General features: G+C 48.6%; 8 protein-coding genes across 8 annotated transcripts, besides 1 other annotated feature; 5 read left to right on the forward strand and 3 right to left on the reverse strand.

The window, feature by feature from the left end:
* Positions 1-525: 525 nt before the first annotated feature.
* Positions 526-1,849, forward strand: FPSE_02779 (uncharacterized protein; the record flags this gene model as incomplete). The annotated part of the gene is made up of 5 exons (XM_009255898.1): positions 526-747; positions 813-926; positions 981-997; positions 1,051-1,201; positions 1,259-1,849. The coding sequence occupies 5 exons, from the start codon at positions 526-528 to the stop codon at positions 1,847-1,849; spliced, it is 1,095 nt and encodes a 364-aa protein (XP_009254173.1).
* Positions 1,850-1,966: 117 nt separating this feature from the next.
* On the reverse strand, positions 1,967-6,617 carry FPSE_02778 (uncharacterized protein; the record flags this gene model as incomplete). The annotated part of the gene is made up of 10 exons (XM_009255897.1): positions 1,967-3,753; positions 3,960-4,011; positions 4,062-4,155; positions 4,204-4,814; positions 4,861-4,987; positions 5,441-5,507; positions 5,546-5,601; positions 5,709-5,809; positions 6,095-6,198; positions 6,611-6,617. 10 exons carry the CDS (start codon positions 6,615-6,617, stop codon positions 1,967-1,969), a joined length of 3,006 nt encoding a protein of 1,001 aa, XP_009254172.1.
* Positions 6,618-7,542: 925 nt separating this feature from the next.
* Positions 7,543-7,575: a microsatellite.
* A 138-nt stretch (positions 7,576-7,713) lies between these two features.
* On the forward strand, positions 7,714-9,388 carry FPSE_02777 (uncharacterized protein; the record flags this gene model as incomplete). The annotated part of the gene is made up of 2 exons (XM_009255896.1): positions 7,714-9,134; positions 9,196-9,388. 2 exons carry the CDS (start codon positions 7,714-7,716, stop codon positions 9,386-9,388), a joined length of 1,614 nt encoding a protein of 537 aa, XP_009254171.1.
* Positions 9,389-10,852: 1,464 nt separating this feature from the next.
* FPSE_02776 (uncharacterized protein) lies at positions 10,853-11,768 on the forward strand (the record flags this gene model as incomplete). Its single annotated transcript, XM_009255895.1, has 2 exons — positions 10,853-10,930; positions 10,995-11,768. The coding sequence occupies 2 exons, from the start codon at positions 10,853-10,855 to the stop codon at positions 11,766-11,768; spliced, it is 852 nt and encodes a 283-aa protein (XP_009254170.1).
* A 538-nt stretch (positions 11,769-12,306) lies between these two features.
* Positions 12,307-13,793, reverse strand: FPSE_02775 (uncharacterized protein; the record flags this gene model as incomplete). The annotated part of the gene is made up of 3 exons (XM_009255894.1): positions 12,307-13,505; positions 13,553-13,657; positions 13,709-13,793. 3 exons carry the CDS (start codon positions 13,791-13,793, stop codon positions 12,307-12,309), a joined length of 1,389 nt encoding a protein of 462 aa, XP_009254169.1.
* A 2,127-nt stretch (positions 13,794-15,920) lies between these two features.
* On the forward strand, positions 15,921-17,709 carry FPSE_02774 (uncharacterized protein; the record flags this gene model as incomplete). The annotated part of the gene is made up of 2 exons (XM_009255893.1): positions 15,921-17,193; positions 17,243-17,709. 2 exons carry the CDS (start codon positions 15,921-15,923, stop codon positions 17,707-17,709), a joined length of 1,740 nt encoding a protein of 579 aa, XP_009254168.1.
* A 257-nt stretch (positions 17,710-17,966) lies between these two features.
* FPSE_02773 (uncharacterized protein) lies at positions 17,967-18,532 on the reverse strand (the record flags this gene model as incomplete). The annotated part of the gene is made up of 4 exons (XM_009255892.1): positions 17,967-18,009; positions 18,099-18,356; positions 18,428-18,460; positions 18,513-18,532. The coding sequence occupies 4 exons, from the start codon at positions 18,530-18,532 to the stop codon at positions 17,967-17,969; spliced, it is 354 nt and encodes a 117-aa protein (XP_009254167.1).
* A 365-nt stretch (positions 18,533-18,897) lies between these two features.
* On the forward strand, positions 18,898-20,473 carry FPSE_02772 (uncharacterized protein; the record flags this gene model as incomplete). Its single annotated transcript, XM_009255891.1, has 2 exons — positions 18,898-19,023; positions 19,079-20,473. 2 exons carry the CDS (start codon positions 18,898-18,900, stop codon positions 20,471-20,473), a joined length of 1,521 nt encoding a protein of 506 aa, XP_009254166.1.
* Positions 20,474-21,759: the final 1,286 nt, after the last annotated feature.

Below are 21,759 nucleotides of genomic sequence, written 5' to 3' on the forward strand. Positions count from 1 at the left end.
GAGCCCTCGTGAGTGTGTGTGGCTGGTGTTACCCATGATGTGGCGGTGATATTAAGCTAATATCGAATAGATGCCATCTTGAACCTCTGTGAATAGCTTAATGCCATCGGATTCACAAGATAACAAGCTGGAAACCATGAAAATACTCTGTCTATGTATCCATCGTAATACTATATCATGTCCCTTGGTCACGTTGGTGTCTTGAGACTTGTGCATCTTGTTGAACTTAGGAGCCCCGCACTGGTAGTACTTACACTGAGTCTGTAATGTAATTTTGGGTTATGGATGGCGGGGTGATGACGATCTGTGCAAGATAACAAACGATCAAATGATCAACCCTTGTTTGAATCGTTTGCCGGTTGACACTTTAAAATCAACGTTTGTTGCCGTTTTCTATCTCTAGTCCGGGAACCCGAGCTAGCCCCAAAACGATTGCGTAGGTAGTACTTACATCTAGGTTCCTGCTCAGCACCTTATCCTATGTACATCCTGCGGCTTTATTGACCAAACCAAACGCAAGCAACCATGAATTTTCCCATGAAGGATAAACTCGGCCACTTCAAGAGACCTCTTGGTATTGACCAAAGAACGGCAAACATTCCCCTCATCGACATTTCAGCCCCCGATGCCGACCAAGAGGAAATTGCCAGGCAACTCGTCGACGCTGCCGAGGAACATGGCTTCATTTACATCCGCAACCTAGGCCGTGACATTCAGGCCAAGGATGTCGATGGGGCGTTTGATCTCGTGCGTGAACACAACACAGAACTTAAACGCAAACAAACACATGAATGCTGACCGTTACACGACAGGCCAGGAAAACGTTTGAGTGTCCCGTGGACGAGAAGCAGAGATGCACGATTCAGACTAACAATCGTGGCTGGTCGGGTATGCATTCTGAAACCCTGGATCCCAAAAACCAAAAGGTAAATCTAAATGAGAAACAACAATGACAGCATGAGGCTGACACTGTCGACTAGATTGGAGATTTCAAAGAGTGAGCTACTAACAATTCACTGGCAGCAACTCGCACTAACACACCTGTTATAGGGCCTTCAACTTTGGTGAATTCGCAGATGGGAAAGCCCAGCAGCCCCTTCCGTCTGACCTGATTCCCGACGAACCACAGATAAGTGCCTTTGCCGACTCATGTCATGACCTTTGTCAGAAGCTCCTCTACCTGCTTGGCCTGGGTCTTGGTGTAAGTCGACCCTTTGCTGTTAACTTCAAGCAGTAGGCTCATCAGATAACTGACTAGGTTGGCGACTTCTTCTCCTCGGCACATAACACGGATAAGGGAGCCTCGAGCTCTATCCTCCGCTTATTACGCTATCCACCCCCTGAGTCTACCGCTCATACCGAAGAAGACGTGCGTGCTGGCTCTCACAGCGACTATGGCTCTATCACCCTTCTCTTTCGTCTAAAGGGACAGGCAGGCTTGGAAGTTCTCACAAAAGACAACGTGTGGGCACCCGTCCCTGTGTGTCCAGCCGGCACTGAGGATGACCCCAGTCCACCTATTCTCATCAATATCGGTGATCTTCTGTCGTACTGGACCAACGGACTGTTCCGCAGCACTCTTCACAGGGTTGTGTTTCCGACAGAAGGAAGCGTCAGGGTACAGGGAGAGACGAATGAGGGGCCAAGATATTCGATCGCTTATTTCTGTCATCCTGTCGGCACAGTCCCTCTTGAGCCAGTTCCTAGCGAGCGGGTGAAGAACTTTGTGCCTGCTGAAGGTGCGCCAAGTGAGAATCCATATGCTACAAGCAAGGTCATGACGGCGGATGAGCATTTATTCATGAGGCTCAAGGAAAGCTACGGCGATCTTTACGACAAGAAGTCATAGACGTAGGGAAACTATAAAGCACAGAGCTGAGTATGTCAACGCCATGGAAATGAATTTCGGACTATCATAGTCTATCATCAGTCGTTCCTCGTATATCATCCTCCCTGGTCGTTTCAATCAGATGAGTCCAGTTCCGATGCGCCAGCGCTGCCACGGGGTATGAAACCCATCGTAATATTTGGGTTGGATAGTGGCATCCTCCTGGATTGTCACATGTTGCAGAACGCGCCAGTCGTAAACATGAATCCAGTTCTGTAGTCTGTGTGGGATACTTTCCCGTACTTTCTGGATCTTGTCAAAAAGGGACTTTGTTGCTTCTTTGTCGTCCGATTGACACAGAAGAAAGATCATGGTGCTACTGATCCCTGTCTCTCTGAGTTTGTCTGACTTCTCCTGTTCCAGCCAAGCATCAAGGTGCTCGACTGGATTTTCAATTCCGTGTAGCTCAATTAGTGTCTTAGCTGTCGGATTGCTGAGAAGTCCAGGTGAAATCAACACATCTGTTTTTGCAAATGCACAGTCCTCGCCTGCATAGATGCACCCCTTAGTGCCAGTAGAAACGATGGTATTCACTGGAATATCACGGTGAAGTTCTGCGTCGGTCTCGAGATCATTCCCAGAAGGACTGCTGTGTTCAGGGTTGACGCACAGAATAGAATCCGGAGCATCATTCTCATCAGAGTCGGGATCATCAAGGGAGACAGAGGTGGAAGGAGATGCGCAAGTAATCATGACAGGCTGAGATTGTGAGTTGTCGTTCACACAGGTAAGAGGTAGGCGTGGTTGGAAACTTGTTGCGCTGTCGAGTGGGTGTTTATCTTTCGGCAGTGATTCAGTGTCTAGTTTCGGGCGTTTGTGTGGTGGTGCAGGCTCTATGATGAGCGGATCACGTTTTTGTTTTGCACGCTGCCTTGTGAATGAATCGAGCGGTGCAGCAGGTGTAGGCAACGTGGCTACCGCAGTAGATAATATTAAAGGACGGAATCTTTCGACCCTATCACGGCAAGGGCTATCAATATTGCCCGCTGGTGATCTTGTTGTTAGTGGGGAAGTGGGAGACCATGTGGAGGTGGTATTCTGTGTTGACTTTCGAGGCGACGGTGTTGGCATAGTTGTCATTGTCAATTGACTAGCAGCATCAACTGCAATACCACGCGGGTCGGCTGCCTCTAGCTTGGCAATCCATTGTAAGTTCTCCTGACTATCCTCGAGCGTAGCCGCTGTAGTTGCATCCTTGGCCAGCTCTTGCAACTGTTCAAAGGATATTGTATCAGTGAAATCCCGATCAAAATGTACTTTTGTCACTGAAGGAAATCGCAGGCTCCAAAATCCAGTGTTTCCCACTCTATCAAAGCTGAAGCATTTGAGGTCAAAGACCAGTGGTTTAGTAAATATAGCAGTTGGAGGCGACCCTTGCTCAACGCCAGGGGCTTGCTTGAGAATGATCGCCTCATTATCTCTTGGCGCAACGGGTTCTGGGTTTGAGTAGGTGACAACCTCTCTAAGAAGCGTTTCGTTTAGTTCAACGACATTGACGATCGTGAATTCCGGCTTGACCTTCCAATTTCTAACCGCTTCTCTGTTGTCCAAGCAGCCAACATAGAAATGCGTCCATTTCAACCCTGGAATTCTGTAGGAGATGGCTTTCGCCGAGTCGTACTTGGCCCCGACAACTGCAAAATCGCCAACATCTCCAAAGCTTCCAATGTACTCTTTTTTGAGTTTGATACAGCAACTCGAGAATTTTCGCCGTTGATCTTTGAAGTCAAAGTAGGGCTCATCTGGTTTCAAAACGAGGCCTTCTTTTCGGGCCAAGATGGTCAGGGCAAACGTTTTGCGCAGGGTCGATACGCCGAGTGGTTGGCCAAAATCAACAACTTGTCGAGGAACTAGTTCTGCCCATCCTTTACGACAACAGACAAGATTGGAAAGAATTTTAAATCTCTCCGAATGCCGTAGATTGATCAGTGACTGGTCTTCTAGAAGCATTATGTCATGATACACAATCATTAAGTGTTCCTGTGGTCCAGGCCTTTGAAAGTTAATATTTGATACAACGATGGAATGGAACAGACATACAGTGAGTCTTGATCTGTGTTTAAAAACACACCTCTCCGTGAGACATGCTTCCTGATTTTATCGAATGGGAGTATTTTATTTTGCTAGTACTTGTCAGACTATTGCAAAAGAGGAGGAATATGAGAAGACATACATAATCATCATACACAACCAACTCCCCTTCCAATATACAGCCCTTGGTGACTCTGGCGTCGGGCTGTCCAATTTTGAGCGATTCTAATATTGTCCTGAGCGTGATGTTAGCTTGCGCAGGTCCCGTATCATTCAGTACTGACCCGTGAAGTGCAACCCTATCTTCAGTGCTGTCTTTGCCGCTCTTGGAAAAAATCTGAATGCACCGATCTCCTTTACTTGGGTCTATATGTATTTGGCAGTATTCGCCATCGATCTTCTCTTCCACACTCATACTCCCGTGGCCCATATCTAAACAATGCTTGATACTACGGCCTTTGATCCAAGGCTGCCGTCCAATCTTGATGCCCAGTTGAGGCTTCACCGTACCCATGATTTGTTCACGCGGTGTCTGTTGTCCAGGATTTGGGAGTAATCTCCTTCGTAACGTTTGCGTAGTGGTAATCGCAGTAGCAAAATCGTCTTGGACCCTGAGAACGCAAGGAAGAAGAGGGTCGCAGAGTCGATATATGAGATGCGGGTCTAATACCAGCGGTTGATAACTTTTTAAAACCAACCTTGTAAACCACTTAGCCTCTACTGCGCTCAGCCTTCTGTACATGAGCTCAACATCTGTTCTGTTGGTTGGAGTCATGCTGGCTTGCGAGGCGCGAATCGAGGGGGAGCTCCATCTCACTTTTGAGGCGAGCGAGTGTAGGAGCTCGTCGATTTCTTCTACAGTAACAAGACCCCTCTGGCTGTACCCGGGGCTCGGCTGGGTCACAGTTAGCTTGTTGCTGATTCACCCCGAGCCAACTTACTGTTATAGTCAGAATGCGATGAACGCAGTCTGCTAGATCGACACCAGAACCTGGTTGACGGTATCGAGCCAGCTCGGCGATACGTGAAGCCCCTAGAAGACATGCGCGGCCGATGATTCTTTCCAGACTGGGAGCCTGAATACAGTAGACTCTATCGGTTCTCTTGTCTGGGAGTAAGGTCGACAAGAGTGCCGAGAGGCTGGTATCATGGGCGTCGACATAACTGCGATGCCTATCAAACCAATCTACGACGATGCTGGCACAACTCTTTCTAGCGAGAGAAAGATTGTAACACTGGTCAAGCAATTCGCAAATGGAAGAGAAAGACAGAGGCATCTTGAATAAACATCGCACCATTCGTTCTTCATGAAAGCCGTAAGAAAGTGACAAAGAACCCCATAATTTGTCATGAGAATTCAAATTGAGGTTCTTGAAGCGACTAATTGTTGACTGAAATAGAATAGCAGGTGGAGCAGGCAAAAAAGTCTATTCAGACAACTGAGATGCCATTCCCACTTTCCCACTCCGCGGGGTGTGATGCCTTAGGTTTACCTAGTGATGGACTGGTCGGGCAACTGACGTGTCCGCCGCATCTTCCTCCTTGCAAACGCGACCTTGACGCAGAATCACGTGGTTGGCTGACGGGTCTAGGTAAGTCCAGTCTAGTCTACGAAGTTCAACTTACATGTTGTCTGACCGCCTCTGAATTTTGTTGAATTGTGAGTGGATGACGATGTAAAACTGTATTCAGATTATTCTCGTCACTAATTAGAAACCTGTTTCACTCGGTTCGTATTCATGGTTAGGTATGTCTAGGTAGGCCTGAGACTGTTGCCAGCAATACCTACGTCGACCGCAACTCCACGACCAGCAAAGCGATGCCGCCCATACAGCCCAATAATAGCTCGGATAAATGAGCTGCATCTTGGATCATTTTCTTCATCTCAAACTATTTACGGAATAATCGACCGTTAAATGATTTTATGCAAGTCAGCTTACGGAAGTAATTTACATGCATTCCTCGGCAAACATGTAGATAGATGTTCAACTCAATTTGGTACTAAACCCCTGCGTTTATGCAAGGTCCGCCCGCACAGGGCCACCGCAACTTAAAGACACAAGACCCCTGGCCGGGCCTGGATGACTGACAGGGTCACGGGAGAGAGCGTTACGTACCTCGATCGATGTGACAAACACTTGATCGTTGTCGGCCAGAACAAAGTGCCTCACTTACAAAGAGCCAATGATGGATAAGAGATATAAACACTCTGTCTGGACAACGGCTCGAGCGCTTGTTCGCGGAACCTTTGCCAAACAAGATAAGGTCTAACACGCAGGCTGCAGTAGTTTAGGCGTCGAGGCTCTATCCGTTGTCAAGTCAAAAGAATGAGGGGAGCAACGAGCGGGGTGACGGCAAAGTCGGGAGCAACAACACGAAGAAAGACCAGCACAAAAAGATGAGATGAAATGAAAAGGAAGATTGATATGTAGTCGTCCGTGACTCAACCCGTGGGACATGATCCACTGCAGCAAAGCGTTGAGCTTGACCAGCCGCACAAACAGGGCAGAGACAGGTCAGGTGGTGCGATTGCTCACAGCATTAAGTGAGACTTGCGGATTGGGCCGTCAAATCGCAGTTCTTTGGGTCAGTTCCCATGGTGTTGTGAGGGCCCATTTTGAATTACGAGCACCATATGTAAACAAAGCAGGTCCCGTTCCATTTCCCATACCCTGTTGAAGTAGCACTTACAATTCATATTCATGATCCAAATTCATGCCCCGAAATACCCATTGTACGCGCACGCATTACATCGTCAATTGCAGGACTCTTCGCTTTTCGGTATCTCTCCACGCCTTGTTACCAGGGTCTCCGTCTCCCCCGGTATTGCTACTGTAGATTGATTGTTTGCTGTATCGACAGCACTCAAACGTCTGCTGTTGTTTTTTTACGGCACTCCATATCTGTATCCCACAAACATCTGTTCGGAAATATTCGCTCATTACGATTTCAACATTTATTTTTCTTGTTATCAACGCTCCTTTCTCGTCTTTTCGTCCTCCAACATCCCAAACAGTCTTACTTCCCCACGGTAATTGATTCACTTTTCTCATCTCAACGGCTCCTTATCAGCATTAGACACCACCAATCCGCCCCATCCGCTTAACGTCGCCTCGTCCCTTACTGGGATCTATCAATTTCCTGGCCACGCTCTCAGCCAAACCCCAGCAAGCCTCATATCGTCCCTGACTTCCTATTTCGCTACGTTCCTGCGCCTTGCCGAGCCCCAGCTACGGTACCTACCAATGGTACTCCTATTCTCCTGAGAATCGACCCCGTCTTGTCGTCTCGTGTGCTAAGTTAAGCAATCGGTCAACGTCTTCCCAAGTTAGGGGATCTAGGATCGTGCTACTGGGCGCCCCCAGGGCTCTATTTTCGACGACAGCCACTGAGCATTGGCGGACGGTCCACTGAAATCAACCCACCCCGGCTCGCGCCATACCCCATGCGAAACTTGATACACGACTAAGACCTCCCACAATCCACTTCCGACTCGCCTCTCCCTCCCTATTCTGATGCCCGGTTTTCTCTTTCAACTTTGCCTTGTCCATCGTTGCTCGTCCGCTCTCTTCGATGATCACCGCCGCCTGACACAGACACACTATAGAGCGCTCACTGCCAGGGCCGCTGTTGCTGTTGCTGCTGTCGCTGCTGCTAGATTGCGGCGCCGTAGAGCCCAAAGTGCTCCAGCCACTCATTTGCATAAACGCCGACGAGTCCTCGGCCTCCACTCTCTATCATACAATACCTATATTCATCATCCCTTGACCTTAAATCCCTACGAGTTAATGGACATGGACTCGCAACAAGCTATCCGTCGACGCTGCTCTGTTGCCGACCGTCTACTAGCAGACTTCGTTTTACCCACCACCACCTCCAACTCGAATTTTGAAACTGCCCCTGATTCGACTATTTCTTCTACTACAACTACCGCTGTCGCCGCCTCTGTCAACCCCAGATACGTTCCTGCTCGCAACCTCGCTTCACACAACCGCCACGGCAGCATGAGTTCAGTGGGAGGAATTCCACCTCCGCCTCAAAGAGACGAAACTATCTCCTACAGACGTGGCCACACTCGTGCCAAATCTAGCGTATCCAGCATGAACCGCCAGGTCAACCGACTTTCTTTGACGCTCCCAATTGCACCCCCTACGAGCGACCCTTCCCGACCAACACCAACCTCCTCTGCCATGTCATCAGTTCCTCCCACGCCAATTGACTCTGCCATTGCCTCACCGGCTGGCGCAAATGAGTTCATCATTGCCATTGCTGCTCAGGAAAGACGTGTGCTGGAACTACGGGAGGAGTTGTCTCGTGCTGAGGCGGAATTGACTTCACTAAAGAAGAAGTGGACTACACAAGAGAAGAAGGGCGATCCCATTCCCGTTGAGGCATACCGTAGCCCGGTTCTACCTTCAGATGATGATGGCTCGTCGTTGAGGCGAAGTGCCGAGTCAGACCGCCGAAAATTGCTGCTGCAGACGGGTGCAGTTTCTCCCAATCGGAGAAGGGTCCTTCGCGGTGGACACACAAGAACCCTGTCTCTGCTCTCGCCGGCGAAGTTAGAAGGGGGTTTCTCATTATACCAGGACCGCGATCATGGGCACGAGCAGGTCAAATTACCTTCGATAGAGCGCCGGACCGCTCAATTAACAAACCCTCATTTAAATAAGCGTGCCTCGTGGCAGCCACGCACACAGCAAAACGTTCCCGGTGCAGCCCAAATTGTCGAGGACTTTAAGCTGGGCCTCAGAGCTTTTGTCGAGGACATCCGTCAAATTACTGTTGGGGACGAACCCATCAACGGCCAGCCAGTTCGCTCCAACAGCGTCAACGATCGCAGCGAAACGTCCCGAACCCAGGATACGGTCCGAACGAATCGCCCACTTCGACCCAAAGTGAGCACAGTGTTTGAGCCACCCCACAACAACTCTGAGACTGCAGAGCGCTCAGAGACAAAATCACAAACCTCAACGACAACAGCGTCAAAAACTCGGCCCGAGATGCCTGCACGGAGTAAAACTAAATCAAAGAACAAGTCTTTCTCTTGGCAACCTCTTGGATTCGACTCGATGGACGACAATGACTGGTCTAATTGGGAGTCTCCGGCTTCGTCCTCTAAGACGTCTCGTTGGAGCGGCTCTACTATTGGCAGTAGTGGACTGGACGATCTGTCTGCTACTTCGGACGAGGGAGAACCTGCGGACTCGCCCTCGTAAGTGATTGTTGGCATTGAGTTCGACATTGGTTGCGCGGCAATAGCTAACTTTATTTAGTAAGAAGAAGTCGTCCGGTTACGAAACTCCTCTCCTCTCCCCCAAACTCGAGGAGCTTCTTCCCAATATTGTCAACCAATTCTCGCCCAGCAATCTCAAGCGCACAGCGACGAACCTGATGGACGAGTGGGAAAAGTCCCTCACCGACCCCAACTATCCTCACCAGTCACAAGCTCAGGAAAACACCGCTTAGAAGGTTTTCGTCAGAGTTTCCACAACACATCTAGACTATGTTGAACATACACATTTGAAGCGATTTTCACAAAATTACTTTACATAAAACGGCCAGGCGTACACAGATTCGGTATCACAGACCGGTATTTCACGACGAAGATCAGGAAGAGGAGAAAAAGGATGCTTGTCGGGACGAGTTTACATGTAATGGCCAATATTTCCTTTTCAGTTTGTTTGGCACTTGGGTGGCCTTGTTTAGACTGCGATTTGTAAGAGCTGTATGCTTTTGTTTGGTTGGGACTGTTTCTCTTATGGTTTTTGTCTTATGGCTTGTGTATAGGTTCTCGAGGCATTTGCTTGGAGTATCTGTGTACAGGCTGTAATTTGGTTTCACGGTGTTGGGTTTACGATAGGGAGACGATACTCATGAGTGACGACTACAAAATCGTCGCATTCTAAGTCAATTCAGTTTATATTCTATATTTATTACATCAACTCTCTGAAACATTTCTGCCAGTAAGACTCTCAGTTGACTATTACCCTCGACGCAAGACAAGTTCACTTTACAAGAGACCGACTCTCGGTTAAATCATCTCCACTCCCCAAGTTCAAACGCTCAGTAGTCTGTTCCAGGATTATCTTTCATCTTAGATCGAGTCCTTGGCGTGTCTTGCGTCAATCGCAGATCGAAAGTTGAGCTCGACTCTAACGTCAAGTCGATCCGTTGCTAGGGCAGCCGGCAGTGGAGAAGCACTAACTAACTACCTAATAGTATGAGTTTCGGTCGTGGAGACGAGAGAGTGGAGAATATTACTTGGTCGATGCACTTGCAAAGATGGAAGTTCGGGAGGGCTTCTGATACGATTTATCAGCATGAACGGGATTTGATTTGGTAGGATGGTTCCGGCAGTTTACAGGCTACGAATACTCATCATACGAGCATTGCTGGAAGCCCGAAACCGAGTATGGAAGCGGTGGAACAAGAAGCCCGGTGTTCATGCCCAGAGATCGACTTTACTTGCAGAACTTGACAACTCGGAGGGAAATCAAGACCGCATGTTCGCATTCTCGTGCTGTCTATTGGAATCAGAAACCTTATTGCCTACCTCATAGTTAGCGATACCTACCGATTAAGTCAACTCATGACCAACTGGACATCTGCGTGTCCGAGACTTAATAAGCGAGTGCGAGAATGCGAGTAAGCCACAACAGCCAAGTGTCTGGATTGGGACATAGTCATGCAGGTGATTGGTCTTGGTGCATGATGTCGTTATGTCTGGTCCATGTTTTCGCATTCGTTCGCGGGATATGTCTTGATTCACCCGCAATGCTTTAGTTGTTCATCGAGGTGAAACTATATAACTCGAGCTGCATCTTATCAAGTTAAGGAGATATCTAGAGTTCGATCTTGAGTCATTAACGAATCCATCCCGCTGGCCATATACACACCTTTTCAAGCGAAACAAACATTTACCTCACTAGAATGAAGAACGCAGAGTTCCGACCAAAGCTGAACCCGGCTGATAAGCCCTTCGAGTTCCCCTCAAAAAGCGGGAGGTCTGTAAGTGACAGTCGCATATATCATCTTCATCTTCATCTCCAACTTGTTTCCTAACACAATGTAGTTTATGCTCAAGGATTGTTTCAAACCTCAATTCACCATTGCCATTGGATCATTCATCCAAGCAGCTCTTTGTGCCATTCTTCCTTTCCGTTGGGCAATCGTGCCGTCAGCAGCCGTTCTACTCAACTCTATCATCACCACTCTCATACAAGTACGCAGTACAAAGCCCAGCGAGTATAATGAAGCCATCATACCTGGCCGAGTAACCGCACAACTTCCGTTCTCTTCCGGGACATTTGGCTCCAAGCCCGCAGCGAATTCTGTTGTGGTCTTCCATCTCGGCTTCCAGATAAATCATCCTCTCGGTCTCGCCGCACCAGGCATGAGAGAAATAGGAGAGAACTTCACAGCGATCTTGAAGGATCTAGAGTCAAATCGAGAAGAATACGGACTACTCACAAGTTCGAGCTGGCGAGGCGATGAGCGCAGTAGTAACAACACACTTCTCAACATTTATTACTTCCGTGACATGGAAGGTCTGCAACGCTTCGCCCATGGAGATATCCACCGAAAGGTGTGGGACTATATGAACAAGACGAAGCCAAAGCACATTGGGATCTTCCACGAGACGTATTCTGTTCCTGCGCGGGCATACGAGAACATCTACGTCAACTGCCACCCTGTGATGATGGGTCGTGCATCAGTGAAGACGACGCCAGCGGGTGAAGAGGATGAGAGGTGGACGAATGCACTAGTCAGCGCTGATGTGCCTGCGATGAAGACACAATATGCGAGAATGTCGAGGGATGAACAGGGGAGTCTGAAGGAGACGTGATGTCTTTGATGGCTTTAGTCATGAAATGTCAGGGTTGCAGTAGTAATATGGGATACAGGCGTGTTGTTTTAATGGATTATTAGAAGTTTGTACCGAGTATTGATACATAGGTAAGTGGCAATAGAACATGCATAGTATAACCATAAAGGAGCGAGAGTGTTACTAAAGCAAGAATATCATCAATGAAGATCAATTTCGTTTCAACATAGAAGAGCAGGGTTGGTTCAATATATCGTTAGTATGATTATATTCCTTGTTAGGGGCTGACCTACTTCAGTTGAGCTTGTTCACATTCGTATATTAATTTCACTAGTTAATCATGGTTCTAATCATCAACCAACTTCACGACAAGGACATCCAAGGTGACAGGAATATAAAATAATAATTTGCGTCTCGAGAGCTTCTACGCCTCATTTCAAGTCAAGTGCAAATAAAGGTATCCAAATTCTAAAGCATTCATAACGCCCCGTGTTGCAAAAATATCACAAATCCTCCCCATAACGCCATATCCCTATAGCTGGCTCGTAGCACTTTATGTCTAGAGGTCGAGAACGAGGAAAGAAACACCTCCAATGATACCAGCCACGAAGAGAAACGTCAAGATACCAGCACCGGCCTTGTCGGCTCCAGTGATGGCCTTTCTCTTGGGCGTTCCGTCATTATCGTTAGCATCGGTGTTACCACCACCAGGGTCACCCTTGGATGTTCCTCCGGTCTTGGATGTGTAGGGTGCCTTTGCATTGCCGACAAGAGTGTACATGAAAATGTCGAGAGCGTTCATCTGGGGTCCAACACCAAGAGAGCCATCAAAAGTGTTTGTTGTCCAGGAAAAGCCGCAAGCTGTACCGGCGGGGCCCTTGTAGCCGTCTCCAGAGCCAGTGCAGACCTTGGCAGCAGCCTGAGCACTTGTCTTGAGGAGCGGCATGATTCTGCTGCTGGTTTCTGGGTATAGTTGTGTAGTGGCGGCCAACCATCGGGCGAGGTATCCCTTAAAACTTTGCTGATCCTGACTGCACTGCTTGTGCGGCTCACAAAACTGCTCGTAGATGATCTCGTTCTTGACAAACTTGTTGAAGACGTCGTCGAGAAGACCGTCGGCGCGCTTCTTCCACTTGTCAGATGAAGTTATGTTGTACATGTTGGCAACGCCGTGCAGAAAGATACCAGAGTTATAGGACCACTGAGTCTTGTCGATATCGTCACACACCGAGGACTTATCCTTGCCGATATGAACACCGTCGTAAATTTCAAACTTGTCGGTGATGATCCCAGCCTTAATGTGCCAGTCGAAAACCTTTCCAGCCCAGTCTGCATAAGTGTCGTTGCCCGTGTACCTGGCCAGGCGGGAGGCGACGTTGAAGAAGCAGCCGTTGGAGATGGCGTTCTTGTAGTCGTAACCGGTGTTCCACTTGAAGATCTGCCAGCGCATTCCACCACCGCAATACTCGTCGTCCCAGCGGCTGACGTACTCGTTGAAGACGGCTTGTGCCTGGGCGAGCCATCCTGGGGTGTCCTCGGGGGGGTTCGGGAATTGGTGCTCGGCTGCTGACATTGCGGCCATGGCCCAGAAGCCTTGGTCATCGTTTCCTTCGGTCATGGTTTGATTGTCGGGCATGTAGTCGCCGTCTGGTCCAGCCTGATGGATCATGGCTTGCTTGGTGATGGCGTTATATGTGTCGTCTCCTGTAATCCACCAGTAATCAACTAGGGAACCGAACATGGCTCCGGCCTCCCACCCTTTTAAGAGTTAGCATAATGCCATGATGATAAGATGGGATAGTTACAGTAGTAAGGGTCTGGCAAGTTTCCTGCTGTGTCGCCTGGGTTCATTCCGGTGTACCAACTTGTCAAGCCCTTGGCTGCTTTGGCTGCCGCACTCTCGACTGATTCTGGTGACTGTCAGTATATATATCATATCTCTTCAACAATAAGGAACTCACTCTTATCAGTTATTGTTAATTCATAGGCATTTGCTGCTACCGTCCAGCCAAGGACGGCAGTAGTTGTCTGAAGCAACGATCGCATCTTGGCAGCTTGACCAGAATGCGAGAATACCAAGACGGGATCGAATAATAGACGAATTAGACCCTGCTGAATGCCAAGACCAGATCTAGAGTTTGTTTCCGCTTATACGTGATGCCAAGATAATAGTTGAAGATGTACAGGTAGATTAACAAAAGAGGGACGAAATAATTACAGCAAAAAAAGGATTGAATGAATGAATCGACATTACAAGAAGAAATGGGTATATGAAAGAGACAGGAAAAGGGATCCTCCTGTTTCTTGTAAAAATTGGGCACGGGGAGAGAGGACTCGAGTCACCCCGTTTTTTGGCCCTGCAAGCACTGACATTGATTTACATTGATACCTTGTAGGATGTTCGGCTATACGTCAACGCGACTCCACCTACAGATGAGGTGGAAAGCGAAAGGTCCTTTGGAAATGAAACTACCCATGAAGGAATCCATCACTCGGGATAATTGGCTGACGATGCATCCTCTGGGGGCTATGCACATGTAGCGAACTGGTAGGATGGGTCCTACCAGACGGTGGTGGATCATCAGGGGGTTGTTCTTGTACAGCATAATAAGCAGCACAGACGACAAATTCAAGTCAAGAGTCCTTCATACGACGTGCAGCAGAGGCGAAAGGGAGAGGCCACTGTGTTGGACGCGCAAGGCACAGTCTGAATGGTACAGTAGATGTCAAGTAGAAGGTAGGTAATTATGATCGTCTTAGTGCACTGCAGTCAGAGTTCCAGTTGGTTATGTACAAATAAATGCGGCTCCGCGAGGTTCGTGATCCAATAATTGCCTCGATCCCTTTTCTTACATGGCCTGAAGAGCGGGTTGAGAACTACGAACTATGGAGCATCTGTTTTAATTCGGCCGAGACTGATGAGATGGGCGATTTATTCAAATCTACATAAAGTCAATCAGTTCACTACAATTTCCAAGTGCCTACCCAGGTAATAAGTAACCCGGCTAGTTAGCCGTAGTAAAAAGACGAGATCTATTAAGCGAACTCAGCCAAGCCGGAAGCCGGAATACCAGTTTAATTTGTTCTTGAGTGATGCCTTTTCTTCAAGACTTATTCCCGGAGCGAATACCAGGTCCCCTTCTCGAACACTGTTATAACACTGTATTGGTGGAGCTTCCATCCCTGCCACCCTGTCTAGCCTGCTTTGCCTAGAGCACTTTATGTCTTACCACGTACGCAGGTACACATAGAGGTGCATCGTATAAAAATCGGCACCGGCTTGGTGGTTGATAGAAATATTAGATCAGCTTTAGTGAGTATATAGCCTAGGAGCATTCTGATATTTTTGTCTCAAATGCTTCAAGTATCTATTTTTTGTGACCCAGCTGGCACAGCACATCCGTGGCCGCGTAAACACTAAGAGATGAGAGAGCCGTTTATCCATTACGAGCTTTGTTTTCATCATCAAAGCCGTTGTTTCAGTAACTGCTTATCGTGATTCATATAAAAATAGCTTACGATCAACGAAACATGCAAAACAATTCGTATATACATTACACTAGCTCAGCATTGGCTGATATCAATTGCATCGCCTAACACGAGACAATTACATGTTCTGGGATCCAATTTTATAACTAATATGTACGGATATCGACTTTGGATTCTTATTTATATATTGCTTTTATGGGCGCTGTTACATAAATAAGGTGGCATCTACAAAGATTCGCATGTATCTCAACAACTCCATCAACAACCTCTCATCTATCTAGTATAATGATGGCCAAACTAAACCACCACATGCCATTGCAGTGGGCTAGGAACCAGGCTCTCAACAAATGGGAAAGAAAACACAACCCCCAATGGATGATTCCTGCCGTGACGAGTCCCGTACCCCGGTTTCAACTCCTCACGCCTCTCAAACCCCGCCTCCAAACCCCGCGATCCCCCCACTCATAGCTTCATCCTTCGTCCATTACAGCCAAACAGAACCGAACCTCATATGTGACTTGACTTGATTTGATTCAGCTGGATCATCAGTTGACTGCAACTATCTTGGCAGAAGCTACTTAAAAGAAATCAAGTACCAAGGAAAATAACATAATCTGTGACACAACATACAAGATCCTCGCTTCTCTATATCCTGGTTGACCATCTGTCTCCATCACTATCGTCATGTCAGCCAAACACTTTGTTAACGATCCAACCCACCTCGTCTCCTCGGCTCTCCACAGTCTCACTCTCACCAACCCCTCAGTTGCTCTAGATCCGGAATTCAAAGTCATATACCGTCGTCCTGATTCCAATGTCAAACCTCAAGTATCCATCATCTCAGGCGGCGGCTCTGGCCATGAGCCTTCCTTCGCAGGTATGGTCGGCCAAGGCATGCTCTCTGCTGCTGTAGCCGGTACCATATTTGCCTCCCCTTCAGCGGAGCAGATACGCGCAGCCATCACTTCTCGTGTCGATACGTCCAAGGGTGTGTTGGTCACCGTAATGAACTACACTGGTGATGTCCTCAACTTTGGCATGGCTGTCGAAAAGGGAAAGGCTGCAGGGCTTGACGTTGAAATGGTCGTTGTAGGCGACGATGTTGGAGTTGGCCGCGCCAAAGCCGGAAAGGTTGGACGTCGTGGAATCGCGGGCACCGTTCTCGTCCACAAGATCTCAGGTGCCCTCGCTGCTCTAGGAAAGCCTCTGGAGCAGGTAGCCAAATATGCCCAGCTTACTGCAGACAACCTTGTCAGCGTGGGTGCCAGTCTGGAACACGTGCATGTTCCTGGTCGCAAGGTCGATACAGAGGCAAGTCTCGCAGCAGACGAAGTGGAATTGGGGATGGGCATTCATAACGAGCCTGGTTCTGGACGCGAAAATGTTGAGTTGCCTGACCTTGTGACTAAAATGCTTCAACAATTGCTCGACGCCAACGACAAAGACCGAGCGTTCGTCAACGTCAGCTCTAAAGAAGTCATCCTCATGATCAACAATCTGGGAGGAGTCAGTGTTCTCGAGATGGGCGGTATCACAGCAGAGGTTGCGAGCCAACTTGAGTCCAAGTACAATATTCGTCCCGTCAGAGTGCTCAGCGGCACATACATGACTAGTCTCAACGGTCTCGGTTTCAGCATTTCTCTTCTCAACGTTGTGGCTCCCGATTTTGACGCTCCGAGTATGATTGAGCTGCTTGATGCTCCCAGCGAGGTCGTTGGCTGGTCTGCTCCTATCAAAACCAGCACTTGGGAGGCCAAAAACACTAGCACGAGAACTGATCGTGTTAGTGCGACCGAGGACATCAAGTCTAGTGATCTTAAAACAGATGCAAGCAACGCTCAATCAGCATTAAAGAATGCGCTGCAAAAGGTCATCGATGCTGAGCCTGAAGTCACGCGTTATGATACTATCGTTGGGGACGGTGACTGCGGTATCGGATTGAAGCGAGGCGCCGAAGGTAAGTCTAAGCAACTTCTAAATGACACTCACATACTGACACGATGCAGCAATTCTGAAACATGTGGAACAGCGTCCTCTCACCGGTGATGTTGTTGTGGACCTTGCTCGCATCGTGACAATCGTGGAAACGGCCATGGATGGAACCTCGGGTGCTCTGTATGCCATCTTCCTTAACGCCCTGGTCAAGGCTCTTCGAGAGCTGGCACCGGGCAATGCATCTCCGGAAGTCTGGGGCAAAGCTCTTAGGAAAAGCAGCGATGCTCTGGCCAGATACACACCCGCTCGCCCGGGCGACCGTACTTTGGTCGACGCTCTCCACCCCTTTGTGGAAGTGCTGAACCAGACAGGAGATGTCAAGAAGGCAGCTGAGGCAGCCTTGGAAGGGGCCAACAAGACCAAGGGTATGCAAGCTAGCTTGGGCCGAACCGTCTATATCGGAGGTAGTGGATATCAGGAGGTTCCCGATCCTGGTGCTTGGGGACTGGCCTGCTTCTTCCTTGGTCTGACTGGTTAGACGGTGCTTGCTTTCGAGGCACGCTTTCGGTCGCAGGCAAAACATTGACGACAGATACGAGTGGAAACTGGGCAATCGCAGAATGATAATATTGTTGGAGTAGTCATAGGCACATTGTAATGAGGAAGAATTGTATGCGCAAATCATCATGTTTTCAACGCCTATGGAGTCCCTGTGAGCCTTGCCCGTAAGACATACAAAACATCCCATTCTCTAAATCAAGTTCTCACCCTCCAAGATCATGTGGTAAAGGAAAATTAGCTTAGGAGAACCAGAATAACGCTATCGCCTCGCAAAAACCTGTGATAAAGTTAGTAATCAGTACCATAATTTCGTGTCACCGCCATTCGAGAAAGGGGTTTGCGGGCGTTGGTGTGCACGAGACATACATCTTGCTGATGAACCGATCCTTGTTGACTGGTCTGCCCTTCTTTCCGCCAGCTAATCGGGGAGTCTCTGTCCACATTTCCTTGACGTTCTCGAGAACCATGTTGCAATGTCTGTCGAATGCCTTGACGCGCGCAAGGAGTTTGCGGTTGTTGCGGATGGAGATGAGGACTTGGACGTGTGATCGCACGGCAGTCTGGAGGATGGAGAGAGGGCCGGCGGAAAACTCGTACTCTTCGAGCTGGGCGATCTCGTACTCGCTGCACAGCATGTTAGCAATCGTTGACCTGTCGCGGGGCTGGAAAGACAGCAATTATCGGTGGACACGTACGTGAGGTCGGATCGCGGCTTGGCAAGAAGCTCCCTATATAATACATTAGCATACTTGAGCCAGTTTCGGGTGTTTTGAGGCGTACTGAATCTTAGGGTCCGACATGTTGATGATACTGTTTGGTGGTTATGAGATGTTGTATGGCGGCGCGCAAGGCTGAAGCTCAGAGAGCTCGAAAAGTTGACGATTGGAGTAGAACGTGTTTGATTGGACATGCTGGTGGGTCCAAATTCTATGGCCCATGATAGGTCAGGTGACGCAGTTCCTGACTTGGCAGGCATGAAACCATCCCACTATCAAAAGTGTGGCTGCTATCAATTTTGGTTTTGGGGCGGTTTGATGCGGAGGTTGGAAAAAGCATTGCCGCGGACCTCGGACAAGACTCCAAGGCACATCATATACCCCCTCATTCATCTCGTTGATGCGCATGTCGATCGCATGTGCGCATCGCCAATTCTTCTTTTAATATAATGTCGTTCCGAACTTTTGCAGCCCGCGCTGGTGCTGCAGCTAATGTTACAAGTCGAGGCTTGCCAAGAAGCTTCAACATGGTTCAGCAAGGAAAAGTCTTGAGCTCCTCGCTCGGTGCTCGACAGGTAAGCATGGACGGGCCGTCAGTTCAGCTATACGAAGCTAATTGGAATATTGAAGGTCTCAGATGAGGCGACCACCATCAAGCCATTGCCTAAAGATGAACCTAACGATGTGGTCTTCGAGAGCAAATATGGCTTGCGAACCATAATGCTCAATCGACCCCAGAAGCTCAACTCTCTAAACTCTTCAATGATCCGAAAGATGGTGCCTAGATTGGTCGAGTGGGAAAAGTCAGACCTCGCCAATGTTGTTGTTTTGAAGGGTGCTGGTCAAAAGGCCCTTTGCGCTGGAGGTGACGTCGCCGCGCTGGCAGAGATGAACCAGCAGAATAATACTGGATGGATGCGATCGTCTGCATACTTTGCTCTCGAATACAAACTCGACCACTATATTGCGACATACAACAAGCCCTACATCGCTTTTATGGACGGCATCACCATGGGCGGTGGTGTTGGTCTGAGCGCTCACGCTCCTTTCAGAATCGCGACCGAGAACACCGTCTTCGCCATGCCCGAGACAGGCATCGGATTTTTCCCCGATGTCGGCGCTTCTTTCTTCCTCCCTCGAATGAACGGATCCATCGGGACCTATCTTGCGCTGACCAGCGCACAGCTCCGAGGCCCCAACGTCTTTTACGCCGGCATTGCTACCCACTACCTTCACTCGACCAGCTTACCTGATCTTGAGGCACGCCTGGCTGAATTGCGGTTCCGGGACAGCGACACTCTGCCCGAACGCCTGGCACTTATTAACCAGACTCTCGAGGAATTCTGCACGGGTCTTCCTCATGACCAGCCCATTCAACTGACAGGCGCGGTTCGGCAGGCGATTGATCGATGCTTCAACAGGCACACAATCACTGAGATCATTGCTGCCTTGGAAGCTGAGGAAGGGAATAGTTCTACGAGGGAGTGGGCGCAGCGGCAACTAAAAACTCTGCACAAGCGATCGCCCACGGCCTTGCACGTAGCTCTACGCCAGATGCGTGTTGGTGGCGAGTGGGATATTGCCGAGACCTTCAAGAGGGAACACCAGATTGCTACCAAGTTTATGCAGCATCACGATTTTACCGAGGGCGTGTCAGCTTTACTCATCAGAAAGAATGCGCCCGTGTGGGAGCCCAAGTCTCTTGAGGCCATTGGCGGCACCAATGTAGCCAAGCCCTTCTTCGAATACGACGACGACTATCCACTCCACCTCTTCACTGACCGTACTTACAAGGAGTATCCTCACCAGGAGCTTGGTGTGCCCACAGAGAAGGAGGTTGAAAAGGTTCTTTCCCAGGGCACCTACACTCGGGAAGAGCTAGCCAACAAGATTATTGCATCGCGTAACGGTCGTCAAGGCATCTCTGAAGTTGTTGCGGATATCATCGATCGCAAGACTGTGGTGAACGACAAGAGAAAGGCCGCGTGGGTGAAGGACGAGGCTGCGCCAGGAAGCAGACTGTAATTCTGCATATGCTGACTGACAATTATTTCTGATGATCTGTAAAAATAGAAGTCACTACGATATGTAAAATATGCGATACTGTGTGTTGATAGATAAAATGTGATGATATTGAGACAATGCCAATGAAGAATGATGATGGAATTGATTGATGGCGATAAAACTCCTAATGGGGTTGATAGATTATCATGAATGTATTCATCGGTGAGAAAGCGGCGAATAAAACGACGCGGGTGGGGGTGGGGATGAAAACCATAAGATTCAAGATGATGAGACATCAAGCGACCGCTGAAAAACCTCATCTTGTTGGAGAAACGTTGAGTAGAGGGATTGTTGAAGAGGGGCAGAAGCACTATGGTAATGGAGGGTTGGGTGGGTATTGGCAGCCTGCTAGACTACCTAGGGGAAAACACCAACTCGAGTTGTACAGATAGATGGAGATAATAACAGAGGAGTAAAGAAAGAGGAAAGTCAAGTCAAAGTGGGCTTCAACTCGAAAAGAGAGTCATAGGAGAGACACCATTAAAGTTATTGAGACTCCGTATATACTAGGTACCTTAGTATGTAGTACCTAGGTATAGGATGACCAGCTCGCATAGAAAGTCTGGTCAGTTCAAAGGCTACTGCTGAGAATATAAAAGGGACAGAGGCCCGCCCCAAGAACAGTTTGGAAAGGAAGACAAGACATCTTCGCCTCCTTCTCTTTCACTTTCTTGACCGATTTTCCCGTCCTCGAAGCCAGGTCGGCAATTGTCAAGTTGGCCAAAGCAAAAGGGCCTGAGAAAAGACTCCGGTTGATGAACAACTAGAAAGATACGTACCGTTTCAGAAGTACGATAAAACGAAGAACAAAGGCTAGAACAAGATCACGTGGGAACTCAACTTTGGACCAGCCAGCCAGAGACGAAACAGAGACACCGAACTTGACAAGAAACACGGGACGGGCTCCGCGCCGGTATAGGTGGGTCTATCTGCCGTTCCGGTTTACCCCCACTATCGACCGACCAGAGTCGAGAGAATCTGGAAGTTGAGAACGTGAGAAGTGGGTTGCGCTAACTCACGTCACCATATCTGCAGCCACTAAGATCAAAGAAACCCACAGGGGTCTTGGACGCATCAACCACTAGAGTGATACGGCCGCCCTCCATCTCTCAGGTACAGGCAGCGCAGCGCTGCGAGGATCTAACACGACCTTGAGTGCTGCATCACAATACGACTGCAAAAGATATTATATCTTTGTATTGTTATTGTTAAAAATCTGTGGTTTGATAGCGGTATTTCTTTCATCT

The sequence above is a fragment of the Fusarium pseudograminearum genome, chromosome 4, assembly GCF_000303195.2.
Source record: "Fusarium pseudograminearum CS3096 chromosome 4, whole genome shotgun sequence".
Classification (NCBI taxonomy): Eukaryota; Fungi; Ascomycota; class Sordariomycetes; order Hypocreales; family Nectriaceae; genus Fusarium; species Fusarium pseudograminearum.